We start from the raw sequence: 19,003 nt of genomic DNA, 5'->3' as shown, positions 1-19,003 counted from the left end.
ATATATATATAAATATATATTTATATATTTATATCTTTATATTATTAATATATTTTTTTATTATAATTAGAAATTCTTATAATATTTAAAACATGATTAAGTTACACTTGAAAAAATAAAATTATCTATTTAAAAAAGGTCTTAATGGAGAGAATTATAATAAGAAAAATAATAAGAAGTTGGAAAATATAATAATAGTTTAAAATAATCATAACAAAATGTTATTTTAAAATAATTACATACATAAGAAAATAATAATACTAGCTAATATTAATAATCAAATTAAGATCTATTAAATTAATAAATAGTTAAAAATACTTTTTTTGGTTTAAATGCTTTTAATTTATAAAAATTTATAGACGCAAAAGAATAAAATATGAATTTTATTCGAAAAACATTAATTTTGGATGATGAATAAAGCATAAAATATGGTAGTTTTTAAAAATAAGGTAATTCTTATGAAACAAGTAAATTAAATTAAGAAATTTCTCCTTTAAAAAAAAAAAAAAAATTAAATAAATCAATAAGCTTTTTAATATATGAAAAAGATAATCTAGTTTTATAAAATTATTCGAAAGGTCTTATTTAATTTCAAAGAAATAAATCTCTTATTAATCCTTTTTATAAACCTTCTTAAAACGCATTGAGTAGACATATAAATTTAAATAATAAAAGTATATTAAAAAGTAATAATTCTAAAAAATCAGTAGAATATGATGATAGTTAATATCCTATATTAAATAATTAATAGAAAAAAATATTTAATTAAATAACTTAAATTTCAAATGTTAAAGATAAAAAATCAATGTGTAATTTAAAAAAATTTAATAATAGAGTTACATTTTTAGCTCCTTTTTATAAAAAATCTGTATCTTAAAATCATGATAATAATAATAAAACATATTAAAATTAATAAGTTAATTATAAAAATAATATTAAAAAATATTATTTTTTTTTTTAAAAAAAAATAGAAATCAGATTAGGATGTAAATAAACCTATTAATGATAATTTTGTCATAGTAAATAGTCCTTAATTAGAAAAAAGATACAAAAATATAAAAAAAAATGTTTTTTCGGAATATAGGTCAGAAAATAATTTATAAAATAATATTTTCAATATGAATTTAAATAATATTATTTAAAAAAATAATATTTTACTGCCTTTTTAAGAAGGAAATTCTTTATAAAATAAAGTTGAGGATAATAATTAAACCTATTAATAATTTAAGAAAAGAAAATATTTATAATCAAATTCAACTGATTTTAAAATTCCGAAAAATTAACAAAAATAATAAACTATAAAATAAAAAAATATAGTATTTAATGCTAAATTAAGAAAAGCTACTTTTTAAAAAAGTTATGATGAAACATGATAAATATATATAAAATATATATATATATATATATATTTATATATATTATATATATATATATATATTAAATAAATATATATAAATCTTAAATTTTTATTTTTTTAATATGATAAATAATTTTATTATTAAAAAAATATTATGCTCACATTTTAGCAAGACTAGCTCGTTACATAAAACATTAATGATTTTTTTATTTTCTATTAATATCATCAATACTTTCATTAATATGTCTATGTAAATGAACATACTTATCGCTTAATCCACTCTTTAATTAATTTAAACTTTTTATAAGTCTATCCCAATCTTCAGATACTGGAAATAGATATTGATAAAAATCATTAGCATATTCTTTATTTTATTTACTATGAATTACAATCACTGAATCAAAGAATTTTTAATAATAAGGCTCCAGTTCATCAGGATTAAATGTCTAAGAAAATCCACTCCACGAAAATTATATTCTTCTAAGAGAGGTTTTTCCATCATAATTAATATAAGAATTCCATAATTATTCTCTTTCTTATTAATTAGCATCTAATGCTTTGCCTATTTTATATATATAAATATATATATATATATATATATATATATATATATTTATATATTTATATATTTTTTAATACATTTATATTCATAATTATATTTAGTATCAGTTTAATCTTTTTAAGATTAAATATTAAAAAGTGAATTTTTTTAATCTCTTGTAAATTTCTTACTTTTATGTACTAAACTAACAATTCTCCATTCAATAGAATTTCCTAACTCGAAATCTTTTAGATCTTAATTATTTCCATTATACCAATCTAGAAGATATACGATATGTTCATTATTTCTTGCAAAAAAGTCTAGTTTATCTTTGATTTCAATAATTCTATTCTTATTTTCTTTAGGTATTTTTAATAGATAAGATACTAGAAAATTAAACATTCTAGCTGCTAGTTAATTTTAGTATTTTCTAGGTGTAAATTAAGAATAAGCACTGTTCAAAAACATAAGTTAATTAGTGATTATATCATCTGATTGTTCATGAGGTATTGCAGTCATGAAAATATCGAAATATTCCTCAGATGATAATTTACCATCTCTGACCATATCAAAGAATGCTCTCCAGATTAAATTTCTTGTTAAAACATCTTTTATTTTATGCATATTATTTTTAAAGAAAACTATGGATAAATCATCTAGAAGTACCTTAATAAATGCAAAATCCTAATAATTTAAAAGGACTGCCTAAAATTCACTTTTAGAGCCATCATAGACTATACTAGTTTCCTCTTTTTCATCCAAAAGAACGTCTTAACTGGTTACATTTCCTTCAGAGTCAAAAAATGCGACTTTCATTTTATGTCTTCTTAGTGTAGGATGTTATTATAAGGCTGCAGTTTATTTGATTTTTAGGACAGTTTCTTTACTTTTACTTTCTTTGTTAAAAATAGGCTAACATTCGTTTAAGCCGGCTGTTTAAATCCATTTCTATTACCATTCGTTTAAGCTGAAAGGATATTAATTTGATTTTTAAAATTCTTCATTTAGGACTTCTATGAAATCATCTAGTGTAGCATTTTTAAATGCGTATTTATGGAAATGAGTCTATAGGGCTTTAGAGAAAGACTATTCTCCCATTAAACATAGTAATTATCTTAGAGTAGCTGATCCTTTAGAATATGAAATTCCGTCAAATATAGAATCCGCAGCTTCTGTGTTTTCTACAGCACATGCTATTGGGTGTGTTGTTATTAATTAATCAGTACGATATCCCCATGATTTATTGACATTAAATTTCACCCAAATGTCTACTAGTTAGATTGATTTGACGTTCATTTTAGATAAAATGAAGTGAGAAATAAAATCTGCAAAAGACTCGTTTAACCATAAATCGTTCCACCATTTCATTGTCACTAAATTACCGAACCAATGATGAGATAATTCATGAGTTATAGTATTTGCTAAACTAGTCATTCTTGAAGCAGTTACGGTTTCTCTAAATACATATAAATCATTAAATGTAACTAATCCGGCATTTTCTTTATTTTTTATATATATTTAAAAATTATATATATATGTTTATTTATTTTAAAGTTACCCATAGCTCCTACATTATATTCAGGAACATATACTTAATCGTATTTAGAAAAAGGATAGGGATAACCGAAAAATTCTTCGAAAAGCCTCATTGAATCATTTGTTACTTCGAAAATAAAATCAGACATTTTTTAAAGATGAGGAAGTAAAGATTCTCTTGAAAAAATACTCATAGGTATATTCTAATTAAAAAATTAAATAAATATATATAAATATTTATATATATACTTTATGTGTATTTTAATATTTAATTTCAGCATAAGGTCCTGCTACAATACCAAAAAGATAAGTTGGTAATATTTAAGTTTTTTTATAAAAAACGTATTAATATTAATTTTCATCTTTTATATTTCCAATTAGTTAATTAAGGAAAGTTTTCGAATAATTTCCTTATAAATTTTATTAATATTATTCTAAAGAAAATTTCTTTTGTTAATTAATAGGACTCTCATTACTTAATAAAACCCATTTACTAGGTCCTATAATAACTAAGTTTAAAGTAGCTTTAAGATCCGGTTAATCGAAACAAGGAAAAATTTTATTACACCAATAAGGTTCACATTATGAGTAAATGTATTATTTCTAATCTGTATCTACAAAGCTATGAAGTCCTAAACCATTATTAGCATATTCACTATGGAAATATATAGAAATTTAGTTTTTACCATTTATAAGGTAATGTGAAGGTACTCTAATAAATAAGCCATCCCATATATTATTGTAGGAATTTTAAGTTTTTTATACTTCTTTTCCGTTTATTAGAACATGTTCAAGGTTTTAGCCACTGTAGTCAAGGAATAGGTCATGAGTACAGTTTTAGGTAACGAAAGATACATCGAGAATTCCTTAGTAACGGTCAAATTCATTTAAAAGGAGTTATAAATGGTATTCTGTAGAGTTTTATACGATTTATTATTCACGTAATTAAGCTTGTTTTTGGGTTAAAAATCTTGGGATTTCAGACATTTTTGTTATTATATTATTATTTATGTATTTATATTAAATTTTAATTAAAATGTTATAAAAGATATTATTTATTATTATCTGATCACAAATAATAAAATATTAATTTAAGTTTTTATAAATAATTTAATATTATATTTAAAAAAAAATATACATTTTAAATATTATAAATATATATAATATTATTATTTAAAATATTAATAATCTAATTAAATTAAAAATTAATAAATAATTAAATAATTTCTGTTGTTTATAAAAATAAATTATATATAATCATATATTTAAATAATTATATTTTATTTATTTTTATTAAATAAAAAAAAATATTAATTTATAATAAATTAAAAAAAAAAAAATCTAAGTAATAAAAAAATATTTATCTTAAAAAAATGTAAATAAGTTTAAAAATTGTACAAAAAAAAATTTCTAAAAATAAAATATATAATTAAAATTGAAAATTTATTTTATTAATTTAGATATATATAATTTATATTATTAATAGAGAAATATAAAATATAATATTATTTATATAACTTTTTGTAAATTATAATTAACAGATTATTATTAATTTAAATAAAAAAATGTTTATAAGTATATAAATAAAAATTAAATATATTACAATTATAATATATATATTTACAAATAAAATTAAAAATATATTTATTAATATATATATATATATATATATATAATATATATATATTTTATATATTCATTTATTTTTCTATAATTTTTTAAAAAAATAAATAATAAAAATTATCCGCTTTCATAATAAACAGCCTTTAGCTTTTTATTATTTTTTATTTAATAAAATTTTAATATATTTAAAAAATATATAATTACAAAATAATAATATATATATATTATTTTATTGTTTTTTTTATATTATTAAATTTTTTACTCAATTTATATTTTATAAAAACAATTATTTAAATAAAATAAGATAAAAAAAAATTATTTGATTTTAATAAAATAAAAATATTTTTAAATAAAAAAATATAAAACTAATCAAAATAAAATTAAATAAAATAAAAAATAAAAATTAATTATATTTATTTTTGTAAATAAAACAAAAAAATTATATATAAATAAATTTTAATACAATAAATACAATAAAATAAAATTTAAAAAACATTAGTTTTTCTTTATTAAAACAATTATATTATCTTAAAATTAATTTTTTTAATATAATTTAATTAAAAAATAAAACTAATATTATAAATATATAAAATATATATATATATATATATATATATATATATATATATATATTTATTTATATATTTTAAATAAAAATGGGAAATGCAATTACTTTTTCCTCATCTTTCTTAGATCGTCCTCTTTATAATTCTCAATTATATGAAAATATTACTATTCTTTTTGATCCTAGATACGGTCGTATGACACTTATTTAAAACAAGCTAAGCGGTTAATAATATTCTGAGACATTCCGTACATATAATGATGAACATGATCTTTAAAGTCGCTAATAAGATTTGTCTTTTAGATTAAATTTAGACCATTAGAATTTGATAAAATTAATTAATTTTAATTCTTGTAGAAATAACGAATTTTGTTCTTCTTATTATAAAATAGGCTTTTTGTATGAATACTATAATAATAATTTAAAAAACGAAATATATGATAGAATAAGAACTTCATCAAAATACTCTGAGTAGGAATTAATTTATATACTAATTTCAGTTAGTAGTATATTAGCATATTTAAAATAAAAAAATATCACTCATAGTGATGTGAGACCTTATAATATTTTAATTAATTAATACGGATATATTAAGTTAGGAGAAGAGTATTTAGATCCACACCCAACTTCCCTTTATCATAAAGTTATGACAGGATAAACTGAAGATTGTTATATTTCTCCTTAATTATTGAATTGTTTAAAAGAATATAAATGTTCTCCAGTTCATAATTGTTTTAAAAGTGATGTTTTTTCGTTAGGGATGAGTATATTAGAAGCCGCTAGTTTAGAAAATATTCCTAAAAATTGTTATAGTGTAATTAAAGGATAAATTAATTGGAATTATGTGCTTATATTATTGGAAAAAGTAAAAATAAATTACTCAGTTTAGATTTTTAATATTATGTAGAAAATGCTTTGTGAAAAAGAAAATGATAGAATTTCTTTAGAAGCGTTAGAAAAAGAATGTAATGGTGAATATTTCCAAAAAAATAAAGCAGATAATTTATCAATTATTGATATTTCAGTAATTAATAAAAAAAATATAGAAGTTTAAAATTATTTGTTAGAATAATAGAATGTAATTTAGAATGACAAATAAAATTATTAAGAAATTTGTAAAAATTAAATAAATGATGATAATATTAAATAATATAATAATATTAATAGAAACAATAATAATATAAATAATTACGATGATAATAACAATAATAATAACAATAACAATTTTAATAAAAAAAATAACAATAACAAAAATAATAACAATAACAATATGAATAATTAAAATAACAATAATAATAAAAAATACAATATAAATAATTAAAATGACAAAATAATAATAATAATAATTATAATAATATATAATAATAATAATAATGATAATAATAATAATAATAATAATACTAGTAATAACATTAAAAATAATAATATCATTAACGATATTTTATAATAATGTTCATTAAATAGATAATTTTAGAATTAATATTTGTAAAATACATAAAATACTGATAATTTTGATCCATTATCAGGATAATAAACAAATTGTATTGTTTAAAATAATGTTCCTGAAAGATATATTTAAGATAGTTCTTTTAAAAATATATAAAATTCTTAAATAATTTAAAGTCCAAAATTAGAATTTGAAAATGAAATAAACCCTTCGAAAATTGATATTTAAATTTTTAATTCAAATTTTGTACCATCTAATATATCTGAATAAAATTCTTAAAAAATATAAAATTAAACTAATATTGCTCATAAAGATGAAATTGTAGAAAATATTAAATAAAATTAATATAAAGGGTCTTCTTAAAAATAATAATAAGAAAAAAATTCAGAGTTTAATAATAATTAAACTTAGAATAATGATATTATTTAATCCATTAATAATTAATAATTAAATAATAGTGATGTTAAAAATAATAACAATAAGTTAAATTAATAAGATAATGAAAATAAAGATATTATATAGTAAAAAGGATTTATGAATTAATCTGAAAGAGATGAATATATTAGAAAGGTTTTGGAAAGAGCTAGAAGTGTATAATCAAATGTGTGATAAATATTATTATTTTTATATAATATATTAATTTGTTTATTATTATATATTAATGCTAAAGTTATATATTATATATATATATATATATATATATATTATTTCTTAAAAAAGTATATAAAAGTATAAAATTATTTTTAAATTAAATTTAATGTATTTTTTTTAAAAAAATTATTTATAATTAATAATTTGGATTTTAAATTAAAATTATAAATATAGGCTATTTTGATTAAATATATATAGTTTTATAAAAATTAAAATTTAATTAAGTATATTTTATTAGATATTTATTTTTTAAAAATATTAATATATATTAAGTAATCTTAATTAATATTTTTTTTTATCAAAAAGAAATTTTAATTTTCTTCTGAAATTGTTAAATAATAAAAAATCAAACATTTTTTAAATATTAAAATCATTTTTTAAATTTTAATTAAAATATTATTATAGACTTTACATTTCAAATGTCTTTTAAACATATATTTTATTTATTTTTGAATATTAATTTATATTTTATAATTTTTTAATAATATTTTTTTTGTTTAAAAAAATAAAAAAAAAAAAAAAATAAGTATATATAATATTACAATATTGATATTTCTGAATAAAATAAATGTATTTTTTTTTTTAAAAAAAAAAAACTAAATTTTTATAATCTTATAATAAAAAAAAAAAGATGTATTAAAAAGAAGAATATAATAAAGAGAATAATAAATTAATTAATAATCTTTTTTAAGTTAAAAAAATAAAAACTAAAAATGATGAAATTTCATTACTATAAAAAAAAAGAAGCAAATCGAGTAAAAAAAATTATATTTAAAAAAATTAAAAAAAATAAAATAAAGGGAATTAAAATAATAATTAAGAAAATATTTATGATATTATCGATATGCCCGTAGAAATGCCTGTTAAATATAAAAATAATACAAAAAATATATTTTAAACAAAAATCAATTCAATATAATCGAAATAACAATAAAAAAAATAACAAGCAATAAAAAAAAAAAAAAAAAAAAAAATTATTAAATTGTATTAAGAAAATAATTAAATGAATTCATATAATAATTAAAATATTGAAAATCATAATAATATATAAAATGAATATTCTTTAAATTTATAAAAACATTATTTTTATTAAAATAATAATAATAAAAATAATAAAACTTTCTATTAAAGAAATGAATAATTAGAATAGAAAACTAGATCAAAAAGTATTGAAAAAACATCTGCTCGTATAAATAAAATAGAAAATGATAAAGATTCTAATATAAATTAAAATTCACCTAAATGTAAATATATAATTATATAATATTTTTAAAAAATAAAATTTAAAGAAAAAAAGTAAATTATACCTATGATTGCCAAATAAAAAGATTAAATAAAAAAAAAATAATGTAAAATTCTAAATATATAATATAAATATATATTTATAATAAATAATAATATATATATATATATATAATTTATTATTTTTATATATATAGACTAAAAATTTCAAAAATAAAATGAAAGATTAAATAGCCTTGATAACAGAATAAAATAATTTAAAAAAATTGAAATACAATTAAAAAATAAATAAGTAAGAATGAAAAATTTATCAAGATTTTCTAAATCGAAAGTAAAATCTATACAGAAAGTTCCTTGGGGATATAATTAGCATAAATATAAAAATTTTAAAATTAAAGATCAAGAAAGTAACAGTCCAATTAGAAATAATTTATAAAAAAAAGAATTTTAAAATAGTAATAATAATGATAGTGAAATTAGAATCATATTTATCAATAAAAGTATATATTTTTATATTTATATATTTTAAAAAAATTAATAAATATAAGATAATAGTGGTATCTTTTTAAAATAAAATGATTAATAAAGAATTTAATAAAAACCTAAAAAAAAGGTATACATAAATAATAATTAATTAAAATAATATACATTATAGTAATAAAATATTAATGATATTAATATAAATACAATAAATAATTAAGAAAATAATATAAAAAATTATTTAAATAAAACCGATTTATCAAATAGAACTTTAAATAATAATAAACAATTTAAATAATAAACCAGAAAAAAAATAATTAAAAGATAAATAAGAAGTATATCAGGAGGTGAAACATAGAAAAAAAAAGTGCTTTAGAAACATTTAATAATGAAAATAATAAAAACAATATTACTAATATAAATTATAATTATGATTAGCAATATGATATTTATTAAAATTAGTAAAACGAAGAATTAGATAGAAAATATAATCATTTATATAATGAACATAGGAAAATATTAGAATAGAAATTAATATAAGAGTAGTTTTTTTTTTTTCTTTTAACAAAAATACATTTAAAAAAAATTAATATAAAAGTTAAATATTCAAAAAAATGATAAGAGAAAGAAATCTTTAAATAAACCTAAATAAAATAATATAATTAATAATACATTTTCCTTTAAAAACAGAAATAATAATTTTGAAACTATATTAAATTAAAAAAATAATAAATAATAAAATAAAAAAATATATAAATAAAATACTTTTCATATTAATAATAATAATTAAAAAGAAGTATTTATAAATGAGAAAAAAAAGTAACTTTGTGAATAGTTTACAAAAATATCTTAAAGATATTAATAATTTACTAATCTTTAAAATCCAAATTAAATTCAAATTTCAAATGAAGAAGATATTCTATAAACAGATAATTTAGATGAAAGATTAGATATAGAAGAAATACATTCGGAATCAAGTTAGTCTGGAATATCATGTTTATTATAAAAGAATTTATAAATATAAAATCATTAATAATAACTTAATACAGATTCTTTATAAAAAAGTTTATTTAATTAAAAAAAATCTCTAAATAATGATAATTATTTTTCAACATGCAAATTTAAAGAAGAAGAAGAATAAGATATAGAGGAGAATTTAGATGAAGAAGAATTAAAAAATTTAAAGGAAATAAGAAATATAGAATAATAAGCAATTTAAAATTCAATAAATTACTAAAGTACAAAAATAAATGAATCAAAATAATAAAAAAAAAAAAATAATTTCTCTTTGGAAGAAATTTAAAATTAAGCTGCAGTTATTATTTAAAAAGTATGGAAAGGATATTAAATAAGAAATATTTTAAAATATCATTTATAATTATTTGCTTAAGAAATAGAGAATAATTAATAAGAAAATAATGAAGATGATATTTTAAAATAAAAATTAAAAGAATATTAAATTTTAAATAATGAAAAATGGACATAAGAGGAATTTGAAATATATTTTTAATAATTAAAAAACTAAAAAAATTAATTAATTAAAAGTTTAAATAATAGTTGTTAAATAAATGAAAAAAATGACTCTTTTATAAAATAGAAAATAACTAAATAAGAGAATGAAAATATAGATTAACATTAAGAAAATTAAAAAAACATAGATAAATAATAATAATAACAATAATAATAAAAATAATAACAATAACAATAACAATAAAAATAACAATAACAATAACAATAAAAAAAATAGAAATAATAGATAATAATAATAATAATAATAATAATAATAATAATAATAATAATTTTCGAATAACAGTTAATTTGATTTAAAATAATAATAAAAAATCGAATCAAATACATATGAATAAAAAATCTTACAAAAATAAAATGACAATAATTATGATTAAAAAATCTCAAAAAATTAAAATTAGAAATAAAAATTAAATATTAATGTTTAAAATGAAATTTAATAATAATCTTTATCAATATAATAAAGTGATAGAAATATTATTGATAATTTTAATTAGATTAATTAAAGTAATTTTTCAGATTTATAAAAAAATTAAAAATTGATAATTAGTTTTTACTTTTTAACTTATAAAAAGTTATGTAAACTTAAAGTAGTGTCAATTTATCATTTTAAGAAAAATTAATTATGTAAGGATAAGATTGTCAAAAATTAAAACTAGATATGCTTAATTAGCCTGGTTTAAATTAATTTTAGGAAAAATCATAAAGTAGTAATTTTAATGATGAAATAATAAGCAATTATTAAAATGAATCTTAATATGATAAAAATTTAATGACATAATAAAATAAAATGAATAATTAAGGGGATGAAATTAATAATTATTAATTAGAGAAGAGTTTTTGTTCTAATAATAATATTTTTTAAGAAAATAACATATTTGTATAAGATCATTAAATTTATAATAATTATATGGAAAATTTAGAACTTTTGAACAATAATTAATTATAAGAAAATTCAAATTAAAATGAAGAAGAGGAAGAGGAAGAGGAAGAGAAAGAAGAAGAATAATAATATTAAATCGATTTTGATTATCTTTTAACGAAAGAAATGTTTAGGGATGAAAATGATAATATATATATTATTGAAAATGAATAGTAAATTTATTTAAGTGAATAATAGCTTTATTAATTATAAGAATATATTGAATAATAATAATTTTATGTTTAAAATAAATATAGCTTAAATAATAAAGATTTTTATGATTAAAATGAAGATGAGAAAAGTAATAGTTCTCTAAAAAATAATGTAAATGAATAAATAATTTAAAAATAAAAAAGAGATTAGTAATTTTAAGAATCATAAACAATATCAGATAATAATTAAGAATAAAATAATTCAAAATAAAATATAGAGGTATGAATTAAATATATTTATATATAAAAATATATTATATTTTTACAAATTAGTTATAATTTGCCTTTTTTTAATACTTAAAAAAAAAAAAAAAAATTTTTATTATTTTTAACTTATAATAATAATAAGGAAATAAATTTAAATTTTATAAGACAATATATATATATAAATATATATATAAACAAAAATATATTTATATTTTTTATATATTTATATAATTTAATATTTTTTTTTTTTAATTTTAATAAAAAATTATTTTAATATTGATTCTTTAGTTATTATTTTTATTTATATTAATTATTTATAATTTTTTATATTATTATATCTCTTTCTTAAAATATAAAAATATTTATCAATTTTTTTTTTAAAAAAAGGATTAAAATTAAGAATTGCAAAAAATTCTTTATGATTAATAAAAAATAAGATCTTCATTAAAAATTTTTTAAAAAGAATTATAAATAGAAAAACAAGTTTCAAATATTATTTTTTTAGCAAATTTAATTTTTATAAAAAATAAAAAGTAACAAAAAATAGAGTTATAAATAAATACTATTTAAAATTTGTAAATTGACGATGATAATCAAAAGAAAAGTGATAGTAATAAAATACAATATAATTTATTCAATAAAATATTTATAAAGAATTTGACATATCAAATTCATGTTTATTTAATTAAAATTCTTTTGAAAATTTTACTATGAAAAAATATACTGAGTTATCTTAACAAAAAAATGTAGATTTTTTTATAGAATTAAGACAAAAAGCCTTACAAGAAGAATAAATTTACCACGAAAATGAGTTAAAAAAAATGTTAGAAAAAAATAAAATTTCCCAAAAAAAATATTAATGGACATCTTTATAACTTGAAAAATGGGTAAATAAAGAACAAGAAGATCTAAATAAAACAAAATAAGAGTGGGAAAATACTTAGTAAAAAATTGTAAATAAATGCATTTAGGGTACTGTAAGAGATATATGTTTTATGAGAAAAATAAAAAATAATAATTTAAACGAAGAATACTATAATAATAATTTATTTTGTAATAAACATAAAAAATTCCTTTGTAAATCTGAATCAGAAAATGATATATAGGTTACTTGGAAAAATTGTAAAAAAAACAATTTTTAATAGACTTTAAATTATTTAAAAAAATATGATTCATAGTAGACTTTTTCTAAAAAAAATAATAATATTTCTCAATAATTGTTAAATTTTTAAAAATAGGTTGTATTTAATAGTATTAGTGCAGATTTAAATGATTCGAATATTTTTTAAAATAAAATAGAAAGCTTATAATAAAAAAATATATTTGATTCTTAAAATAATAATAATAATGTTTATTATAATAGTGTTAATTATAATAGTAATAATTATAATAGTATTAATTATAATAGTATTAATTATAATAGTATTAATTATAATAGTATTAATAATAATAATGATTAATTTTAATATTATACAGATGTTAAAAATTCAAATGTTCAAAATATTTCTTTAAATTATAATTCTTAGAGTATTGAATAAACTCCTGATATAAAGGTTGTATAAAGTATTCATTAAAAAAATAAAGAATATTCAAGTATAGATTGGGAAAATTTGCAATCTGAAGATTAAATTGTGCTAAAAAATAGTGTTTTGAATGATTAAAATGATATTAAAATTGAATAATTTAATTTATAAAAAGAAAAGATTTTAGAAGAAAAAACATTTAAATGTGATAATTTAATTATGAATTCTTAAATTAATTAAAGTGTATTAATAAATAATTTAAATAATATATTATTTAATATAAAAAAATATAGAATAATTTATAATTAAGTAATAATTTTTAAATAAATGAAGAATATAATAGTGAAGAAATGGAAGAATATAAAGAAGAGGAAGATGAAAATGAAAATGAAGAAATTTAATTTTCGAGCAAATAAAATAATTAAATTTATGAAAAAAAGAAAAAGTTTCGAATTTTATTTTCGAATTGATTATTATAGAATTTTTAGAAGGTAATATATAAATATTATTTTATTTTAAAAAAACAAAAATAATATAGAGATTAAAGGAAATTAATATGTAATTAATAGTCTAAAGACAATATAAAGTAATTTATATAAAATTATGTATTTTTAATTAATTATAAAAAATAGGAACTTAAAATGATTAAATATATTTAGTAAAAACTAATTTAGAAGCTGTTTAAGAATATATTTGTTTTTTAGGAAATTATATAAAAGGTAATTATAATATATACATATATATATATATTTATAATTTATTAATAAGATAATTATAAAAATGAGTTTTTACATAATTTAAATATATAACTTGGTCCAACATCTTTAGAAATGTTAAAGCTTTTGCATTTTTCCGATTAAAATTAAAGCTTAAATAGTTCTTCTGATTCTATGTTTTAGCATTAGGCTATATTAAATACTAATTTATATTAAGAATTTGAAAAAAAGTTGATTTTTGAAAATAAATAAATATCTTTTATAAATGAATTTAATTAAAATTTAATAAAAGAAAGTTAACATATACATAACAAAGTTCTTTTTGACTGCCTTAATGAGGCTTTAGATAATTATAGGCCTTTCGGACTTCGCGGAAGACCTTTTCCTTGGAAATTAGATAATTCAAGATTACATGAATAAAAAATTAATATTGAAGATGTGGATAATATAATAAATTAGGCTTAAAAATAAGTTATTTAATGGGCATAATTAAGATGTGGATTGGATGAAAATGAAAAAAGTATTTAAAGTTAATATGATTTAGAATAAATGAAAGAAGAAAAATTCCTTAAAATGTTAAAAATGGAAATTGTTTAGAATGAATATAGATGGATAATGTATGATGATGAATAAACTGAAGTAATTTTTTTATATTTTATTTAATTTAATTTTTTTTTAAAAGATTTAAGTTGAAATATCAGAATTTATTTTTGAAAATTTAATTGGAGATTTTATTTCTGAAATTTTACATATTTAATAAAATGATGAATAAAAATTAAAAATTTTAGATTAATTATAGAATTGTGAAAATAATAATTTAAATAATCATGATAATTTAGTTAATAATTATGATAAAGTTAGCTCTGTTTAATATATTTAAAAAGCTTTGATGTCATATTGAGAAATAATTATACTTATTATTTATTTATTTTTAAAAAAAAAAAAAAAAAAATTTTGTAATAATTAAATATATATTTAATATAAAATTATATTGATAAATTGTTATATATATTATTTATATATATATTTATATATTATATAATAAATTTAGTAATTATTTATATATTATAAAAATTAAAATTATTTTTAAAAATATATAATATTTATATATTTTAAATATTTATAATATGTAATGTATAAAAATATTTAATTTTATTTATAAATTAATTTTTTTTATATATGATTATTTTAATTTTTTATTAAAAAAAAAAAAAAAACATCTTTATATAATAATTAAAAATAAATTTGTAATAGAAAAAGAGTTATTATATAAAATTATTTTTAATTAGTTAAAAAAAAAATTAGATACTAATTTATCTAACAAAATATACTAAAATATTAAAATAAAATTAAATAAAAAATATGTTTAAAATAAAATAAAAATAATTTAATATATAAAATACTAATAAATATATAATTAAAAAAAATATTAATATTTGTTATAATAATAATAAAATACATTAGATATTTTTTTATTTTTAGTATTTTTTATAAATTATTTTATTTCTATATTTATTTTGCATTAAACACATAAAGATGAATTTTATATTAGTAATATAGTATATATATGATTGATAAGAAATATTTTTTATTTATAAATATTTTTATTAATAGATACATTTTTTTATTTTTATTTTTTAAAAAAATATTAAATAAAATTTCTCAATAATCATAAAAAAAAAAAAAAAAAACTAAATTTTAAATTAGTTAAAAATTAATTATGAATTAAAATATTAATATAGAAACTGAATCAATATAATTTTAGAATTTACACAACTTATTAGAAAACGTAAACATAATAAATCTAGATGATAGAAATAGTATTCAAAACAGTATCTTAAAGTAGATAAATTTTAAGCAAAAATTAATAAACAAAATTGTTATTAAAAAAATAAAATAGATTAACAAATGATGATTTCAATTAAATGGTTTTATATATAATTTAAGAACCATCCTTAAATGATTCTTAAAATAGATAATATAGGTTTTTTATGTTTTTATTTTTTAAAATAAAAAAATTATATTAATATAGATATCCATATATATCATGTGAAATTTTATGTTCAAATCTAAATATAATTCAATAATAATTTTTTGAAAGAAAATATGAAGAATAGACAATTTCATAAGAAAATTCAAGCGAAAACGACTTACCACCTACAAGATAATCATTTATTTAATTAAAATATGAAGATAAAGAGAACGAAATATAAATTGACGAGTAAATAAATTAAAACTTATAAAGAGTATAAAAATAATCGACATTTATTTAGAAAGATAGTATGAATTTATTTGGATTATTATTAACATTTTTTCAATAAAAAATACCAGTTAACTTAATACTAGCTGGTTATGTAACAAAATTATATTCTTCATTATAAAATTAACGAAAATAATTGGAAAGAAGATGAAGTAATAAAAATAAAAAATAAAAATATATACCATATATAATAGATGTTAAACTATATATATAATCAATATAACTTATTATTAGATATACGTAATTAACTGCATAGTAGATCTATATCAGAATTATTATTAAATATAATATGTACTTAATGCTTTGAGACAAATAGTAAATACATAAATTAAAACAATGTTTAATTGATAAATTAATAGAATAAATAAACAATGAAGAAAATGATTTAGAAGTTTAAATAAATTGCGTTTATGTTTTAAATGAGATTTGTAATTAATTTTAATGTATAAGTGATGGGGATTAAATTCTAAAATATATTTTAGATGAAAAATCTTTTAGTGTTTTTATGAAAAATCTATCTCATAAAAATTCTTAGATTGTATTAAATAATATAAATATAGTGATAAATTTATTTAATATTTTTATAAATTGCTTTCCATAAAATACATTATAAGAAAATAACTTTTTTGATTTTTAAAAGACTTTGGATTTATTCAGTTAATAAATTATAACATTAATTAATTTTCTTAAAAATGAAGAAAAAAATTAACAATAATAATTAAAAACAACATATTTGATGGAAATAAAGCCATTAGGATTAGCAAAAATAAAGGCTATAGAATTAATTTCATTAGCATTTAAATTTGATTAATTTAATTTAATTTAGGAATTGGCATAACACAGATTACATAATGTACTTTTACAACTTTTTTTAGAATATGAGTGGAATAATATATTACATTTGTTAGTTGAAAAAATAATTATTTAATCTTTACAAATAGAGTCATATTCTATGAAAAGATCGATTTTTATCGAAGCAGAATTTGTTTAGTTTTTAATAAATGCAACTAAAAATGTGTATTCGGATATATATTAAAGTTAGAGTGGAGGGTTTAGAAAAGGGTATTTAGGGCATATAACTAGAATCGCAAATTTTATTGATATTTTAGCTCTTGGAAATCAAGATATAAATTAATATATTTAAAGTAATTATAAAAAAAATATATAAAATTATATATAAATATTATATAATAAATATTATATAAATATATTTATATTTATATTTATATTTATATTTATTTATAATCTATTAATAGATGACTAATGGGATTTATTTAAAAAAAATTACCTTGAGTTTGCTAATTAAAATGATAGAAACGAATTAGGATAACATTATTGTATTTATAAAAGTGATCAAGATTAAAATAACAATAAATCATTTAGTATAGAAGATATTTAATAAGTTAATTATTTATAATATAATATTTATTTTCTTTGTATAAATCTTATACAAATAAAAAGTAATTAAAAGTATTTTTAGAAAAAAAACATTAATATTAATCTTATGAAGAATTTTTGTCTTAAATACATGAAGTTTATTTTTATTAATTATTAATATTTAAATTAAATAAAAATAAAAAGCCTGAAGATGATGTAGATATTAATTTTGACAGCAATTAAAATAATTAGGATTATATATATAAATAAGATTAAAAAAAGAACATTTATAAGGTAAATTAAATAGAAATATACATATAATAAAGTAATATATAAAGACGAAGAAAGTATTAATGTTTTAAATAAAATTAAAGTTAAGGAATTTAATTATATTAATAAGTAAAAAATTTAAAAAATATAAAAAATTATTTATTACTTATATAGAATTGAAGTTTAAGATAATATTGAATGATTATAAAAAAAAACAAAAGATTTATATAATTAGATGTTTTGATAATTTTTTAATAATATCTTAAAAATATAAGGTTAAAATTATATTAAAAAAGTTATATATTTTTACTCATATACCAAAAAAGAAAAATTTATATAAAAATATTAAAAAAGTTAAATTTTTTAATATATATATATTTATATAGTTAAAAAAAAAATTAAAAATTAAATTAATAGATAAATATTATAAATAAAACATATAATACTAAAACAAAAGATAAAAAATAATAAAATTAATATATAAATAAAAACATATATATTAATATATAAATATATAAATATATATATATATATATATATATATATT

The 19,003-nt window shown here is 15.0% G+C and overlaps 3 protein-coding genes across 3 annotated transcripts, besides 40 other annotated features; 2 read left to right on the top strand and 1 right to left on the bottom strand. All coding sequences in view use genetic code 6, as the record gives it.

Annotated features, from left to right (window-relative positions):
* Positions 1 to 34: part of a microsatellite that runs on past the window's edge.
* Positions 1 to 55: part of a microsatellite that runs on past the window's edge.
* Positions 56 to 1,376: 1,321 nt separating this feature from the next.
* Positions 1,377 to 1,454: a microsatellite.
* Positions 1,383 to 1,464: a microsatellite.
* Positions 1,453 to 4,445, bottom strand: IMG5_174220 (hypothetical protein). Its single transcript, XM_004029682.1, has 4 exons — positions 3,684 to 4,445; positions 3,457 to 3,637; positions 1,997 to 3,397; positions 1,453 to 1,919 (listed from the first exon to the last, which is right to left on the bottom strand). The coding sequence occupies exons 1-4, from the start codon at positions 4,419 to 4,421 to the stop codon at positions 1,516 to 1,518; spliced, it is 2,724 nt and encodes a 907-aa protein (XP_004029730.1). The 5' UTR covers positions 4,422 to 4,445; the 3' UTR covers positions 1,453 to 1,515.
* Positions 1,921 to 1,988: a microsatellite.
* Positions 1,926 to 1,986: a microsatellite.
* Positions 1,926 to 2,004: a microsatellite.
* Positions 4,420 to 4,457: a microsatellite.
* Positions 4,458 to 4,579: 122 nt separating this feature from the next.
* Positions 4,580 to 4,646: a microsatellite.
* A 69-nt stretch (positions 4,647 to 4,715) lies between these two features.
* Positions 4,716 to 4,770: a microsatellite.
* A 104-nt stretch (positions 4,771 to 4,874) lies between these two features.
* Positions 4,875 to 4,918: a microsatellite.
* Positions 4,919 to 5,072: 154 nt separating this feature from the next.
* Positions 5,073 to 5,130: a microsatellite.
* Positions 5,086 to 5,130: a microsatellite.
* A 500-nt stretch (positions 5,131 to 5,630) lies between these two features.
* Positions 5,631 to 5,702: a microsatellite.
* Positions 5,703 to 5,713: 11 nt separating this feature from the next.
* IMG5_174210 (hypothetical protein) lies at positions 5,714 to 6,285 on the top strand (the record flags this gene model as incomplete). The annotated part of the gene is made up of 3 exons (XM_004029681.1): positions 5,714 to 5,846; positions 6,015 to 6,093; positions 6,222 to 6,285. 3 exons carry the CDS (start codon positions 5,714 to 5,716, stop codon positions 6,283 to 6,285), a joined length of 276 nt encoding a protein of 91 aa, XP_004029729.1.
* Positions 6,286 to 6,743: 458 nt separating this feature from the next.
* Positions 6,744 to 6,786: a microsatellite.
* Positions 6,768 to 7,049: a microsatellite.
* A 691-nt stretch (positions 7,050 to 7,740) lies between these two features.
* Positions 7,741 to 7,774: a microsatellite.
* A 99-nt stretch (positions 7,775 to 7,873) lies between these two features.
* Positions 7,874 to 7,977: a microsatellite.
* An 89-nt stretch (positions 7,978 to 8,066) lies between these two features.
* Positions 8,067 to 8,103: a microsatellite.
* A 975-nt stretch (positions 8,104 to 9,078) lies between these two features.
* Positions 9,079 to 9,138: a microsatellite.
* Positions 9,082 to 9,158: a microsatellite.
* A 997-nt stretch (positions 9,159 to 10,155) lies between these two features.
* Positions 10,156 to 10,202: a microsatellite.
* A 901-nt stretch (positions 10,203 to 11,103) lies between these two features.
* Positions 11,104 to 11,242: a microsatellite.
* Positions 11,243 to 11,741: 499 nt separating this feature from the next.
* On the top strand, positions 11,742 to 14,617 carry IMG5_174200 (hypothetical protein; the record flags this gene model as incomplete). The annotated part of the gene is made up of 3 exons (XM_004029680.1): positions 11,742 to 11,811; positions 12,965 to 13,837; positions 14,538 to 14,617. 3 exons carry the CDS (start codon positions 11,742 to 11,744, stop codon positions 14,615 to 14,617), a joined length of 1,023 nt encoding a protein of 340 aa, XP_004029728.1.
* Positions 11,940 to 11,974: a microsatellite.
* Positions 12,285 to 12,318: a microsatellite.
* Positions 12,481 to 12,505: a microsatellite.
* Positions 12,511 to 12,561: a microsatellite.
* Positions 12,602 to 12,646: a microsatellite.
* Positions 13,664 to 13,778: a microsatellite.
* Positions 13,698 to 13,756: a microsatellite.
* Positions 14,618 to 15,511: 894 nt separating the features above from the next.
* Positions 15,512 to 15,616: a microsatellite.
* Positions 15,535 to 15,589: a microsatellite.
* Positions 15,539 to 15,597: a microsatellite.
* Positions 15,552 to 15,590: a microsatellite.
* Positions 15,617 to 17,969: 2,353 nt separating the features above from the next.
* Positions 17,970 to 18,013: a microsatellite.
* Positions 17,970 to 18,026: a microsatellite.
* Positions 17,971 to 18,018: a microsatellite.
* Positions 18,016 to 18,048: a microsatellite.
* An 883-nt stretch (positions 18,049 to 18,931) lies between these two features.
* Positions 18,932 to 19,002: a microsatellite.
* Positions 18,949 to 19,002: a microsatellite.
* Position 19,003: the final 1 nt, after the last annotated feature.

Source organism: Ichthyophthirius multifiliis (genome assembly GCF_000220395.1).
Source record: "Ichthyophthirius multifiliis unplaced genomic scaffold scaff_1120509251276, whole genome shotgun sequence".
Classification (NCBI taxonomy): domain Eukaryota; phylum Ciliophora; class Oligohymenophorea; order Hymenostomatida; genus Ichthyophthirius; species Ichthyophthirius multifiliis.
The sequence above is the reverse complement of the archived record's forward strand: the minus strand, read 5'-3'. Positions and strand labels throughout refer to the sequence as shown.